This window comes from Taudactylus pleione, unplaced genomic scaffold (genome assembly GCF_031769625.1).
Source record: "Taudactylus pleione unplaced genomic scaffold, aTauple2 ptg000652l, whole genome shotgun sequence".
NCBI lineage: Eukaryota > Metazoa > Chordata > Amphibia > Anura > Myobatrachidae > Taudactylus > Taudactylus pleione.
Genome location: NW_028285054.1, coordinates 8,861,313 through 8,876,082, shown reverse-complemented (window position 1 = coordinate 8,876,082; position 14,770 = coordinate 8,861,313). Strand labels below are relative to the sequence as shown.

The following is a 14,770-nucleotide window of genomic DNA, read 5'->3' as shown; positions in this document are numbered from 1 at the left end:
CAAGTTGGCAATGCATTAGAAACCAGTGACATTCCCAAGCAGTACCATTCATAGGCAGGAAAACACCAGCACCTCTACTTAACACAATTATCAACAACATGTTAACATTAAAGCTTGATAATCACATCCCAAACACCAAGGTAAGTGTTTCATATTTTGGAAAGTACAAAGTTGCTTGTCAGGAATCGATCTATTAAACATAGAGCCAGATTCTGAGTTGGGTGTAAATCAAAAAAAGAGCAAGTAACTTTGCACCTGGACATACCATGTTGCAAATACAGCTATTGTTTACTTGCATGCATGGTAAATACTGTCTGTTTTTGTGGGGATGTAGTTATGAGAAGCTGCCGGTCTAAATCCCGGCAATGGATTTCACATAGGCGTCGAAATACCGACGCCTTTGTTAATCCCGACGCCGGAACGATCATCCTCTCTGCTGGGTAAGTATACACCTAGCATGGGGATGGGGGGGACTTAGGGTTAGGCACCCCCCCCCGGGGAAGGTTAGGCTAGGGGAAGGGAGGGTAGGCACTATTTACCACCGGGCATCAGGATCTTCACCTTTCGGCCTGTCACTATTGGGATTTGAGGAGACGGTATTTCACACCCATTCTGTTTTTGTGCATGCAGCCCAGAAATGCTGGACAGCTTCACTTTTACACTGCAATTTAGATTTAGATCGCATTGGCTGTGCTGCACAGCCGATGAGATATATCTGCAGACATATCTGTCCATTGGCAAGTGTGTACGGCGGTCTGCAGACCACCCGTACACACACAGCTGCGGCCTCAGGGAGGGGGGGCGGGCCCCGCCCCACCCCCCCGCCAGCAGGACCGCGGCTGCTGGATAGATGATGTCCGGTCAGTGTGTATGAACGACCATCATCTACAGATCTTTCAGGTGTGTACCCCCCTTTACTTGCTCTTTTTTGCTTTACTCCCAACTCAGAATGAGCCCCCGTCTAATGAACCTAACGTGAGCTTGCTGAAGCGTGTAGATAGATGCTATTGAGAAGTCAGGAACCTCTTGTATGCAAATCTTAACCCCTGGAGGTGAAACTGTAGCAGTGTTTTATATGTAGAGGGTGACTTGCTTTACATAGAGGGTCCTCACTTTATGTGAGATGAGATAAGACCTTTCCCACACACTGCAGCTATTCCTGTAAGTAGTTTTTGTGATTAATTGGGTTAAAAACAAGGCGGCAGTATTTCTACATTTTTAAACATATTTTAGAAATAAAAAGGTCTCTAAAAACTGCTAAATAATCAAGGTCAATGGGAACAAAAAACTTTCACGGCTGGTTTCCCCCGATACACTCTTAGCTAGTGTGTCTACCAATATATTCTATTGTTAAAAGCGCAACACGTGAAGCGCAGCAAAACGCAACAGTTTGTTAGTTTCTCACACTATGAACCTATTTTTGCAGCAGGTGTGAACGAGCCCTTACACACACCAGCCGGCTATGACCCAGACGCTCTCAGATACAGGAGGACTTTGTCTGAAACTATTAATTATAACTCCTGCTATAAAGCGGTCCATGCCCTGAATTACCAGTAGCTGGGTGTGCCCGTAAAACAAGCAGGATGTAATTGTGATAGCAAGAGGACGGCTATTGGATTGTGTGTACAGTGATCTTACAACCACACGACAGATGGAACTGGAAGAGATCCGGCCTGTGCACCAAACGATTGGATATCATCCACATTAGCTAAACAGGACAATGACCCTATCATTAGGATCAGTGTGTGATCAGCATTAGAGGTTAAATCAGGGCTCAACAAAACCCGTAAGCCAGGTCGCTATGGCGACCAGATTTGGCTGCCTGGCGTCCAGATTTCCAGCAACCCCCCAGCTAGTGTAGTGCAGACCGTGAGCGCGGTCCACACTATAGAGTAACAAGCGGCAGCTGTGTGTTTGTTATAGCAGCCGATGAGAGTCAGACACACTCATTGGCTGATGAGTCGTCCACGGAGGGAGCCGGCAGGAGCTCACTCATGAGCTCCGTCTTCCTGCTCCGCCCGCAGTGGGTGATGGGAGAGACGTCATTACATCTCTCCCATAGTGCAGAGCGGGACGGGAGGAGCGGAGATCAGGTAAGTTATGGGTTTTTTGTATGTGTAAGGGGCACTGCATGGAGGGTGGTTGCTACAGGGGACACTGCATAGGGAGTTAGACGCTACTAAGGGCATTGCATAGTGGGGACTACTACTGGGGGCACTGCATAGGGGAGACTACAAGGGACAATGCATAGGGGTACCACTTCTGGGGGCACTACTGTGGACACTGCATAGCGGACCACTACTGGGGGCACTGCATAGGGGGAGACTACAAGGGGCAATGCATAGGGGTACCACTTCTGGGGGCACTACATAGCGGACCACTACTGGGGGCACTGCATAGGGGGAGACTACAAGGGGCAATGCATAGGGGTACCACTTCTGGGGGCACTACTGTGGACACTGCATAGCGGACCACTACTGGGGGGACTGCATAGGGGGAGACTACAAGGGGCAATGCATAGGGGTACCACTTCTGGGGGCACTACTGTGGACACTGCATAGCGGACCACTACTGGGGGCACTGCATAGGGGGAGACTACAAGGGGCAATGCATAGGGGGACCACTTCTGGGGGCACTACTGTGGACACTGCATAGCGGACCACTACTGGGGGCACTGCATAGGGGTGCCCAAAGCATATTCTTGCACCTGGACCCACTACTCTCTAGTTTGGCCACTGCTTTTTTGGCTGCGGAGGGGTGGTCTTTCTGGGGGTTGGTTGCTTGGAGAGGGGGGTTAGCTGCTCATTAATGTGGCTGTGGGAGGGTGGTTTACCTGGGGTACCCAGTTAGTGGTGTGGCCATGGGGGTTGGTTGCCCGGGGCATAGTTGATCAGTAATGCTGCCCTGGGGGAAGGGGGGGGTCTGGCTCCTACACTTTCATCCTGGCTCATCCTAGATTTTAGAAACATTTGTCAAGCCCTGCGTTAAACCATAATAGAAAATTATACTAATGACATACATTAAGGATATAAATACATGTTACAAACTTCTTCGGTAGGTTTACAATAAACTAGCTGGTTTTCTCTATAAAATGCACCGATCGCCATCCTTATTGATGTATCCCACAACCAGACCTTACCACAGAAGAGGCTCTCACTCTCCAGAGCAGCATTAATTACAGCATCATAGGATATGTCATTTAGTCAGGATAAGTTACAAATCACTAAGGGGTCAATTCAATTACCCGCACTTGCGGTAGCTCCGGACTTGCTGAATTTTGTTTCAAGCCTCATAGGGCTGCGTTCAAAATCATCGAGTCCAGGGCGAGATCGGGCTGTGAGGGGGCGAGATCAGCCCCAGTTGCATTGACCACTCGTCCCCCCTACATGCGAGGGTGAGTTACAGTAACTGAATCAACCCCTAAGACTGGAGGATTATCTTAGTTGCAGAATGCAAACACACAGAGCCTCATGGGTAACGCTAAGACGGCAGGAAGTTCAGCCCGGGGTCATTCCATAATTAAGTGTAGCGCTATATACCAGAAGCAGATGATAAGATTACCCCCACACTCCTACATAGTTGTCATCTTCCTACCACATCTGATATTTCACCTCAGACTCCTCATGCATACTGGAGTTATCATGAATAATACAAAGTACTGAAACAAAGGAAGCTGCCATAAGCAGTCATAGATATATGAAGAAGTGTTAACAGGCCCATCATGCAAAATCCCCCACCCAATGAAATACACATGTTGCATGGCTGTGCTGCAATTACTTTTCATACATGCTTGCAATTAACCAAGTGCAATTCCTGAGTTACATGTATATGGGTGATCTGGTAAGTCGGCCTTTAGAGCGAAACATAAATAACAAGAAGAATGTTTAATCAGCCCAGTGCTGGGCACCGCTGCAAACTATCCCCAACAAATGTATAATATCCCCATACTGCACTCACCCCCTCTCATACACATGGAGCAGGGAACACTGGCCTATACATGCTGCCTACCCACTCCTCACTGGCCATAATAACATATCCTTGATGAATATTGGACAGCTAAGTAAAATACTACAGTTCCCCTATGTGATAACAAATCAGCAGCTTCCGGTTTGGTCTATTAAGTGTTAACTGCTGCAGCTTTTAAAATGTAGATTGAAAGGGTAAAAACAAAAATTAGAATGTTATATTATAATTTTTTTTATATATATATATATATATATATATATATATATATATATACACACACACACACACACACACACATGCATACATACACATACATTATATATATATATATATATATTAGAAAAATATGCTAAAAGGTGTTTAATAGTGTAAGGCATTAAAAAAAGAGGAGAAATCCAACTTGGAACCACCACCAGATGTTCAGTGTGTGTCTCAACACCTGCGGCCTTACAATTTCACTTCTCGGCTCTTGCAGAGTACATATCTCATGACCTGTGGTTGCTGCACATTCAGTAACCACCACTTTGTGGGTGAACCAATATTCTTAAAAAAAATGCAATCTGGCGATTCCCTGAGAACATTAACGAGACATGTCATTTCTAGTCAAGTTTACACTGCATCCTCATAATTGCGATGTCAGACAGCAAATCGCTCACTAGGGAAAAAAAAAATTATGTACTGCACTGAAGAGTTGTCCTAGAACAGGGGTATTCAACCTGCGGTCTTCCAGCTGCTGTGAAACTACACATCCCAGCATTCTCTGACAGTTTTGCCATTAGTGTATGTTAAATCTGTGGGAAAACATGGAGTTGGAGGAATGCATGTTGAATACCCCTGGCTTAGAGTCTTCTGGAAATTCGGTAAGTCTACAGGTGTGTAAGCAATTTATGGTTGCCAAAGCGCTTATATATTTCGGTTTCATTTCATCTAATTTACTTAGAATAATTTCCTTTAGAGACAGAAAGCGTTGGAGTGGAGTGGATCATAAACTCTGTCAGTATAACAAGTCTTATTAACATCTGTTTGTTTGCCTTGTGCATAGCTGTATTGGAATTTCCGTAACTATGTTAGAGAATGATGTAATAGTCCGCTTACTGACAGCAGAAGTGAAGAACAAACTATAAAAGTCAGATATTGAAACTTAGTCACCAAATGACACCAACTACAGGGTTTGTGGTTTCTTTCAGCTTGATTTAGAAAGAATAATGCAAATATGTATAGAATAAGTGCGTAATAACCTTTGAGATGCTGCTACTTATACTTGCGCGCGCGTGTGCGTATAACACACGTATCCACAGTTATGTTAACAGAAATAGGCCCAAGAAAAGAAATAAACGCAAGAAAAAGCACTTCTCAATGGACATGTTCATGTAAATGTGTACATTGAGAAGCGCTTTTTCTTGGGTTTATTTCTTTTATTCTTTGATTTTGAAAGAGTCAGTAAGTGTAAAAACTTATTTTAAGCCCATCCAACAAGATTTGGGAGTAGGTTAAGTAATCATTATACCTTACACCCCAAACTGGCAGGCATGTCTTTGGCTTGTTACACTGTGGCCTCTACCACTGTCCTATCCTCTTTCAGCACAGCTTTGTATCGGTATGTAGTTATGTGACCGCAGGGCCGCCAGTCACAACCCCGACGGCAAAATGCCGGCTAGAAATTCATGATAGGCGTCAAGATACCGACGCCTATCACAATCCCGAAGCCGGAATCCAGGACACAGGCCCAAACGTGCTAAGTCCGGGGCACCTGTCCTCTTAGCCGCGGAGGAGGGGGGGGGGGCAGGAGAGTTAAGTTTAGGGCACCCCAGGGGGTCTTAGGGTTAGGTACCCCCCGTGAAGGGTTTTGCTAGGGGAGGTTAGGGTTAGGCGCCACCAGGGGAAGGTTAGGCACCCCCCAGGAGGGTCAGGTTTAGGGTGAGGGGAAGGGGTTTAGGCACCCTTGGGGGAGGTTAGGATTAGGCACCCTAAGGGAGGGTTAGGGGTGGGGAGGGTTAGGTTACTTACGTGCCGCTGTTGGGATTTCCTCCCTTCAGGCAGCTGCTGTCAGGATTTGAACTGGCGGCAAAAACAGCCGCCGGCATTTCAAACCCATTCCCTTGTGTCCTGTATCAGGTTTCAATGGCAGTGCACCAACTTGTTAGGGGAGGGGCAGAAAAAAAATTAAATATATACACACACACACACACACACTGTGGCAAGGTGCGGCACTCTGCACAATAACAAGCACAGACAGAAAGATGTGATCAACATTTCAGTTTCATGACGCTTTAGTGTAACTTTTTAAATATTATAAGTAACAGGTACACATCTTTCCTCACCTCTTATTGGCTTCCAACACACAAATAACTATACAATACTCTCTTTTTTTTCCCAACGGTTACATTCCACTGGCTGCTCGCAACACAACAAATTTGCTTGGGTGCCTTCCCCAGGGGGATCATCCCAAATTCAGAGAGAAACACACACGGGCGGCACTCCAAGGCTAATACGGGAGAACCAAGAGGTGTTTTTTGAAATATCAATGTTTCGGCGTCAGGATGAGGGGGTTCCTGACCCCGAAACGTTGAAGCTTGAATAAACACTGCTTGGTTCACCTGTATTAGCCTTGGAGTGCCGCCCGTGTGTGTTTCTCTCTCTTTTTTTTTTTTTTCTTCAAAAAGTCACAAATGGTAATGTCTTCACTAAAATGGCAAAAACCCTTCATAGGCAGTGACAATACCAGTCTAAGATCAGTTCATTATTTATTTTGAAAATTATATCCATGGGCATGTTATACACGATGAATGTCTGACTTCTGTAATTAGTAAGAAATAAAGAGGCATAATTAGGTTTTTCTCATCAAATTTTCACACGAATAGAAACAATGGACGATTATGAGACAACATTTGACAAAACGGTTAAATTGAAATTAGAGCGTAAATTCATAAACTCCTTAAACTTGGAATACTCTGAAAAGAGAGCCAGACAAAACGCCGATCCCACTGTTACTGCAGCCTGCGGTAACTCTTACATAGTTCATGGTCTCTAATATCTCCCCATCCTCCATTTTTTACATGAGGCGATATGGCGGCCATAGAGTATCGCCTGCTGATCACGATGTTCTCCGGAAACAAGAAACGCTGGTTTCCTGTAAACATAGCCTCAATGATGGCACTTTCTGTAGCAGGTTTACAAGATTTCTTATGGTGCATTCCGCAACTCCCAATGTGATAGATCCTGGGGACCTCAGGGACCATCACTTTCCAGAACTTAGGAAGACACGTAACAGTCAAATGCTGAAGAGTCCAGTCCCAATTATAATCATCATAAGAGCAAAAGGTATCCGTACACTGGATAAGTTTCTGATAGGTATCCCTGTCCATGACCATCCCCATATTGTGTTCTGTGGACTTCCACGTCTTTACCTCCACTTTATCTGCTTTTTCCGAGAAGGACAGGACACGAGTGTAGGTCCCTAGAGTTAACACATTGCAGTCTGGGCATTCTTCATTTTTCTTTTTACCCATCTTTTTAAGCACGTAGTAGAAATCTGGGGCCAGATAGTGATCTTCTTCAATGAACAAAACCAGACCCTTGTGATCTTTCAAGACCTTTATCTTTTCCCAAACAAAATGCAATTTCCACCACCAGTGATGTTTAGTTTGGGAGAATTTGGCTTCTCTGTAATGTCCAAAAGAATCTGGGTACTCAGCGTTGATGCAGCCAAGCTTAATGGCATCTTTTTTCTCGATGTCCCTTGGACAATCCTTGGGGTCGTGGCCAGGAAATTCATTGGGGTACAGTTGGATGCTGAAAGGAAAAAATATCTGGAGCACTTGACAAAAATCCGCACCTGCAACAATCTGATTAATCTCTGGGGACCAATAATCATGGCTAAAAATCAGTAGCACATTCTCAATGCCCTTTGCATTACGCAGGGACCCCACGAGATACCGCAAATAGTCCGGACGATTGTGCACTTGCACTACAACGACCAAGTCGTCCTGTGGCAGGTTGGGTATTTTTTCCAAGTTTTTGATAGTTTGGTCAAAATTCAGCTGGAAAACCACCGATCTGTACACAAGCGTCATGTTATCCACTTCTGGCTTTTGCATTTTCTCAGCCACAGACTCATTGGAAATCTTCCGAATCCCTGGAGATAGGTGTATCCTACTATGGGGTTTTTCAACGTCCAAGTCCTGAACAAAATCATTTTTCTTTTGTCGGCCACTGTTCCACAATGCCAAGCCACAGGCGGCCACCACCAAAGTGAGGATGATTACTTTCCTTTTATATATTCTGCACCTCATGTTATAGACAATCTGTAGCAATAAGTGGGAGGGAAGTTGGAGTAGCACACAGGGCCTGCCTGTGGGATCCAAATCAAAGCCCAGATGGAAGCATTAAAAGCACAAATATCTTTGGCTAACTCATCTTTCCATCTGATGAGGATATGAGCAGCAGCTCTAAGTGGGCGACCGCATACATCTTTCTTCCCTCCCAGCCTCCTGCACATTGACTGAGGCCGATCACTGACTGGGAACAGACTCCATGCAACATCTGCTGGTTAGGGATACGCAGCAGGATGCCTCAGCACAGCCTCCCCTGCAAAAGAGATAACAATATTATCCTGGGAGAAGACCAAACAGCACAGGAAACATGCAACTAATTTGTGTCCACAGGACGCAGCAACACACCGACTGCGGGCAGCTTAAAAGTGACATAAAAACAAAACCTATATAGTCAGTTATTTGGATAATGTCCAATAGACAAAAATACCAATCCACAAAAACAGGACACAGGGCCTGATTCAGCACGGACCGCAATTGCAGCTGCGTAATTGCAAGCAATTAAGCTGTGAAAATATGCTAATATCTACCACTGCTCAGCCAGCATAGAGACCCCCACTACTGCTTTCTCACATCCTACCTCGCAGTCCTGCATATAAATCGGTAACATCAGGCCGTCACACAGAAATACAGCAGGTCTGACCTGCCTCAGAATTTGCAAGTCTTGTCGCACTAAATTAGTTGTCAAGCTGCATAGGCAATCGCAGTGGCTAAGTTATGCACGCCCATGAAACAGCGTTCAAACGGACAGGCACAGCAGCATTTCTGCAACCACTCCCCCATCGGTCACGGCCTGTCACTCACTCTGCGATGGATTCCTGTCTGCATGCATAATCACAGTGCGATCGCCACGCATGCGCAGGACGCAACAATCGGCCAATCTACTGACGCGGTTGCAATTGAGATCCGTGCTGAATCAGGCCAACAGTTTCCACAGAGGCTGGCCACCAGGGATGATTTACAGGAGAGCTTTCTAGGGTGGACATTCTGGCACAAGATTAATAATTGGTATAAAACATATCTGAAATTCATCCCTGTAGGATGCATGACATACCACAACATCTCCCACCTTAATCCAAGACACAGCAAGACAGCCCCCATCCCAGTCCACAAAAGATACCATATGTGCCCCCATCCCAGGCCACCAGACGCAGCGAGAGCCCCCATCCCAGGCCACCAGACGCAGCAAGAGCCCCCATCCCAGGCCACCAGACGCAGCAAGAGCCCCCATCCCAGGCCACCAGACGCAGCAAGAGCCCCCATCCCAGGCCACCAGACGCAGCAAGAGCCCCCATCCCAGGCCACCAGACGCAGCGAGAGCCCCCATCCCAGGCCACCAGACGCAGCAAGAGCCCCCATCCCAGGCCACCAGACGCAGCAAGAGCCCCCATCCCAGGCCACCAGACGCAGCAAGAGCCCCCATCCCAGGCCACCAGACGCAGCGGGAGAACCCATCCCAGGCCACCAGACGCAGCGGGAGAACCCATCCCAGGCCACCAGACGCAGCGGTGGCCTGGCCAGACACAGCGGGAGCCCCCATCCCAGGCCACAAGACGCAGCAAGAGCCCCCATCCCAGGTCACCAGACGCAGCAAGAGCCCCCATCCCAGGCCACCAGACGCAGCAAGAGCCCCCATCCCAGGCCACCAGACGCAGCAAGAGCCCCCATCCCAGGCCACCAGACGCAGCAAGAGCCCCCATCCCAGGCCACCAGACGCAGCAAGAGCCCCCATCCCAGGCCACCAGACGCAGCGGGAGAACCCATCCCAGGCCACCAGACGCAGCGGGAGAACCCATCCCAGGCCACCAGACGCAGCGGGAGAACCCATCCCAGGCCACCAGACGCAGCGGTGGCCTGGCCAGACACAGCGGGAGCCCCCATCCCAGGCCACAAGACGCAGCAAGAGCCCCCATCCCAAGTCACCAGACGCAGCGGGAGCCCCCATCCCAGGCCACCAGACGCAGCGGGAGCCCCCATCCCAGGCCACCAGACGCAGCGAGAGCCCCCATCCCAGGCCACCAGACGCAGCGGGAGACCCCATCCCAGGCCACCAGACGCAGCGGGAGCCACCATCCCAGGCCACCAGACGCAGCGGGAGAAGCCACCAGACACAGCGGGAGCCCCCATCCCAGGCCACCAGACACAGCAGGAGCCCCCATCCCAGGCCACCAGACGCAGCAAGAGCCCCCATCCCAGGCCACCAGACGCAGCAAGAGCCCCCATCCCAGGCCACCAGACGCAGCAAGAGCCCCCATCCCAGGCCACCAGACGCAGCAAGAGCCCCCATCCCAGGCCACCAGACGCAGCGGGAGAACCCATCCCAGGCCACCAGACGCAGCAAGAGCCCCCATCCCAGGCCACCAGACGCAGCAAGAGCCCCCATCCCAGGCCACCAGACGCAGCAAGAGCCCCCATCCCAGGCCACCAGACGCAGCGGGAGAACCCATCCCAGGCCACCAGACGCAGCGGGAGAACCCATCCCAGGCCACCAGACGCAGCGGTGGCCTGGCCAGACACAGCAGGAGCCCCCATCCCAGGCCACCAGACACAGCGGGAGCCCCCATCCCAGGCCACCAGACGCAGCGGGAGCCCCCATCCCAGGCCACCAGACGCAGCAAGAGCCCCCATCCCAGGCCACCAGACGCAGCAAGAGCCCCCATCTCAGGCCACCAGACGCAGCAAGAGCCCCCATCCCAGGCCACCAGACGCAGCAAGAGCCCCCATCCAAGGCCACCAGACGCAGCAAGAGCCCCCATCCCAGGCCACCAGACGCAGCGGGAGCCCCCATCCCAGGCCACCAGACGCAGCGGGAGAACCCATCCCAGGCCACCAGACGCAGCGGGAGAACCCATCCCAGGCCACCAGACGCAGCGGTGGCCTGGCCAGACACAGCGGGAGCCCCCATCCCAGGCCACCAGACACAGCGGGAGCCCCCATCCCAGGCCACCAGACGCAGTGGGAGCCCCCATCCCAGGCCACCAGACGCAGCAAGAGCCCCCATCCCAGGCCACCAGACGCAGCAAGAGCCCCCATCCCAGGCCACCAGACGCAGCAAGAGCCCCCATCCCAGGCCACCAGACGCAGCAAGAGCCCCCATCCCAGGCCACCAGACGCAGCAAGAGCCCCCATCTCAGGCCACCAGACGCAGCAAGAGCCCCCATCCCAGGCCACCAGACGCAGCAAGAGCCCCCATCCCAGGCCACCAGACGCAGCAAGAGCCCCCATCCCAGGCCACCAGACGCAGCGGGAGAACCCATCCCAGGCCACCAGACGCAGCGGGAGAACCCATCCCAGGCCACCAGACGCAGCGGTGGCCTGGCCAGACACAGCGGGAGCCCCCATCCCAGGCCACCAGACACAGCGGGAGCCCCCATCCCAGGCCACCAGACGCAGCGGGAGCCCCCATCCCAGGCCACCAGACGCAGCAAGAGCCCCCATCCCAGGCCACCAGACGCAGCAAGAGCCCCCATCCCAGGCCACCAGACGCAGCAAGAGCCCCCATCCCAGGCCACCAGACGCAGCAAGAGCCCCCATCTCAGGCCACCAGACGCAGCAAGAGCCCCCATCCCAGGCCACCAGACGCAGCAAGAGCCCCCATCCCAGGCCACCAGACGCAGCAAGAGCCCCCATCCCAGGCCACCAGACGCAGCAAGAGCCCCCATCCCAGGCCACCAGACGCAGCGGGAGCCCCCATCCCAGGCCACCAGACGCAGCGGGAGCCCCCATCCCAGGCCACCAGACGCTGCGGGAGCCCCCATCCCAGGCCACCAGACGCAGCGGGAGAACCCATCCCAGGCCACCAGACGCAGCGGGAGAACCCATCCCAGGCCACCAGACGCAGCGGTGGCCTGGCCAGACACAGCGGGAGCCCCCATCCCAGGCCACCAGACACAGCGGGAGCCCCCATCCCAGGCCACCAGACGCAGCGGGAGCCCCCATCCCAGGCCACCAGACGCAGCAAGAGCCCCCATCCCAGGCCACCAGACGCAGCAAGAGCCCCCATCCCAGGCCACCAGACGCAGCAAGAGCCCCCATCCCAGGCCACCAGACGCAGCAAGAGCCCCCATCTCAGGCCACCAGACGCAGCGGGAGCCCCCATCCCAGGCCACCAGACGCAGCAAGAGCCCCCATCCCAGGCCACCAGACGCAGCAAGAGCCCCCATCCCAGGCCACCAGACGCAGCAAGAGCCCCCATCCCAGGCCACCAGACGCAGCAAGAGCCCCCATCTCAGGCCACCAGACGCAGCAAGAGCCCCCATCCCAGGCCACCAGACGCAGCAAGAGCCCCCATCCCAGGCCACCAGACGCAGCAAGAGCCCCCATCCCAGGCCACCAGACGCAGCAAGAGCCCCCATCCCAGGCCACCAGACGCAGCGGGAGCCCCCATCCCAGGCCACCAGACGCAGCGGGAGCCCCCATCCCAGGCCACCAGACGCTGCGGGAGCCCCCATCCCAGGCCACCAGACGCAGCGGGAGCCCCCATCCCAGGCCACCAGACGCAGCGGGAGCCCCCATCCCAGGCCACCAGACGCAGCGGGAGCCCCCATCCCAGGCCACCAGACGCAGCGGGAGCCCCCATCCCAGGCCACCAGACGCAGCGGGAGCCCCCATCCCAGGCCACCAGACGCAGCGGGAGCCCCCATCCCTGACCACCAGGCGGCACGGAAGCCCCCATCCCAGGCCACCAGGCAGTACAGGAGCCCCCATCCCAGGCCAACAGGCTGTACAGGAGCCCCCATACCACACCACCAGATGCCACAGAACCCCAACACTCCCATTCCAATAGACATCACCAACCCAAAAGACAGGAAACACCAGTGCATGTGTGTTGGGACCAGTCACAGTGTAACTAGGACTTAGCGCCCAATGGCTGGCCGACAGTGACTGGGTGTAGGAGCACCTACATACATATATACGGCAGTTACATACATGCAACATATGACACAAAGGCGGCGATAGACACCACCACACGGTCACATGACAGCGACACACCGAGCACATGTGACACCGTGGCGTCGGCGGGAAACCGGAGCTCCGCCCCCCTGCTCGGTCCTCGTCACCTCACCTGGGCTGTGACCGGCGCGGTCCTGTCAGTCTGTGCCTGGGTCCCCCCCGCCGATCTCCCAGACCCAGCGCCGTCTCCCTGCTCCCGCCTCCACAATTAGCCCATTGGCTGGCGGCGCCGTGACGTACCGCTGCGGATAGGGAGCCGTCAGCCAGACCCCAGCACCGGGACGGTGAAGGGTTAATAGAGAGCATCTCGTCACCCTCGGCGCTGATTGGCAGCCGCCCAGGAAGCGGGTAGAGCCCCTGCCAATGGCAGTGAGAGGCGGGTCAGGTGGGCCGCGATTAAAAGACTAAAAGAGCAACCAATGAGAGTATGCACCGTTAATCAGTCAATAAACCTACGTGACAAGTCAGTCAACCAATGAAAAAGCTCTATCGCGTTGCCTGGCGGGTCTGTGATTAGATGGCGTAATAGGGGAGGAAATTGTTGTAATGTCAATGGGGTCAGATGTCCATAAAGTAAAGACACAGGCGACAACAAAATGGCTCCTTTAGGCTGAAAAAAGGTTTAACTCAGAAGTTTTCACCTAATGACTGATATTTCCCTAATTATAGCAAAATAATCTCAAATGTTGTTCATTGGACTCTTTTCTGGGTACTTGAAACAGTACAAGCTCCATCATGTCATGTTTACTGTGATTAAATCTAATGTATTGTTCAGCAAGTTGTTAGAAACGAACAGGCACGATCAGTCGTTCCCATGCATCGGAATCAGCCAGATCGTGTAAAATATCGCTATGTGTGTAGGCACCTTAAGAATCTCACCTAGCATGCAAAAAGAGAAATTGGTACATGCATATTATAGTAATCTTTCAGTGTTTTTAAACAAGTTTGTAAAAAGTTGGAATAAACACTTTTACCTCACATCTGCAAATTCAAAAACCACTTTCCCATCAATACAAGACCCCCACACACCTGTCCCACATAATTACACCTCCACTTACCTGTGCCACATCATTTACACCTCTACATAGCTGTCCCATATAATTTATACCTACTTACCTGTGCCACATCATTTACACCTCCACTTACCTGTCCCACTTCATTTACACTACCAAATACCTGTCCCACATCATTTACATCTCCACATACCTGTCCCACATCATTTACAACTCCACATACCTGTCTACCTGTCCCACATCATTTAAACTCTACATACCTGTGCCACATCATTTACACCTCCACATACCTGTCCTACATCATTTACACCTCCGCATACCTGTCCTACATCATTTACATCTCCGCATACCTGTCCCACATCATTTACACCTCCGCATACTTGTCCCACATCATTTACACCTCCACATACATGACCCACATCATTTACACCTCCACATACATGACCCACATCATTTACACCTCCACATACATGACCCACATCATTTACACCTCCACATACCTGTCCC

The 14,770-nt window shown here is 51.8% G+C and overlaps 1 protein-coding gene across 4 annotated transcripts; it reads right to left on the bottom strand.

Annotated features, from left to right (window-relative positions):
- Window positions 1–6,693: 6,693 nt before the first annotated feature.
- Window positions 6,694–13,597, bottom strand: MGAT2 (alpha-1,6-mannosyl-glycoprotein 2-beta-N-acetylglucosaminyltransferase). Of its 4 annotated transcripts, none has more exons than XM_088455286.1 (2): window positions 13,491–13,597; window positions 6,694–8,553 (listed from the first exon to the last, which is right to left on the bottom strand). In XM_088455286.1, the coding sequence occupies exon 2, from the start codon at window positions 8,256–8,258 to the stop codon at window positions 6,954–6,956; it is 1,305 nt and encodes a 434-aa protein (XP_088311412.1). In that variant the 5' UTR covers window positions 8,259–8,553; window positions 13,491–13,597; the 3' UTR covers window positions 6,694–6,953. The 4 variants fall into 4 exon arrangements, with proteins under 4 accessions (XP_088311412.1, XP_088311409.1, XP_088311410.1 ...); XM_088455283.1 differs by lacking the exon at window positions 13,491–13,597 and adding an exon at window positions 13,363–13,484; XM_088455284.1 differs by lacking the exon at window positions 13,491–13,597 and adding an exon at window positions 13,227–13,339.
- Window positions 13,598–14,770: the final 1,173 nt, after the last annotated feature.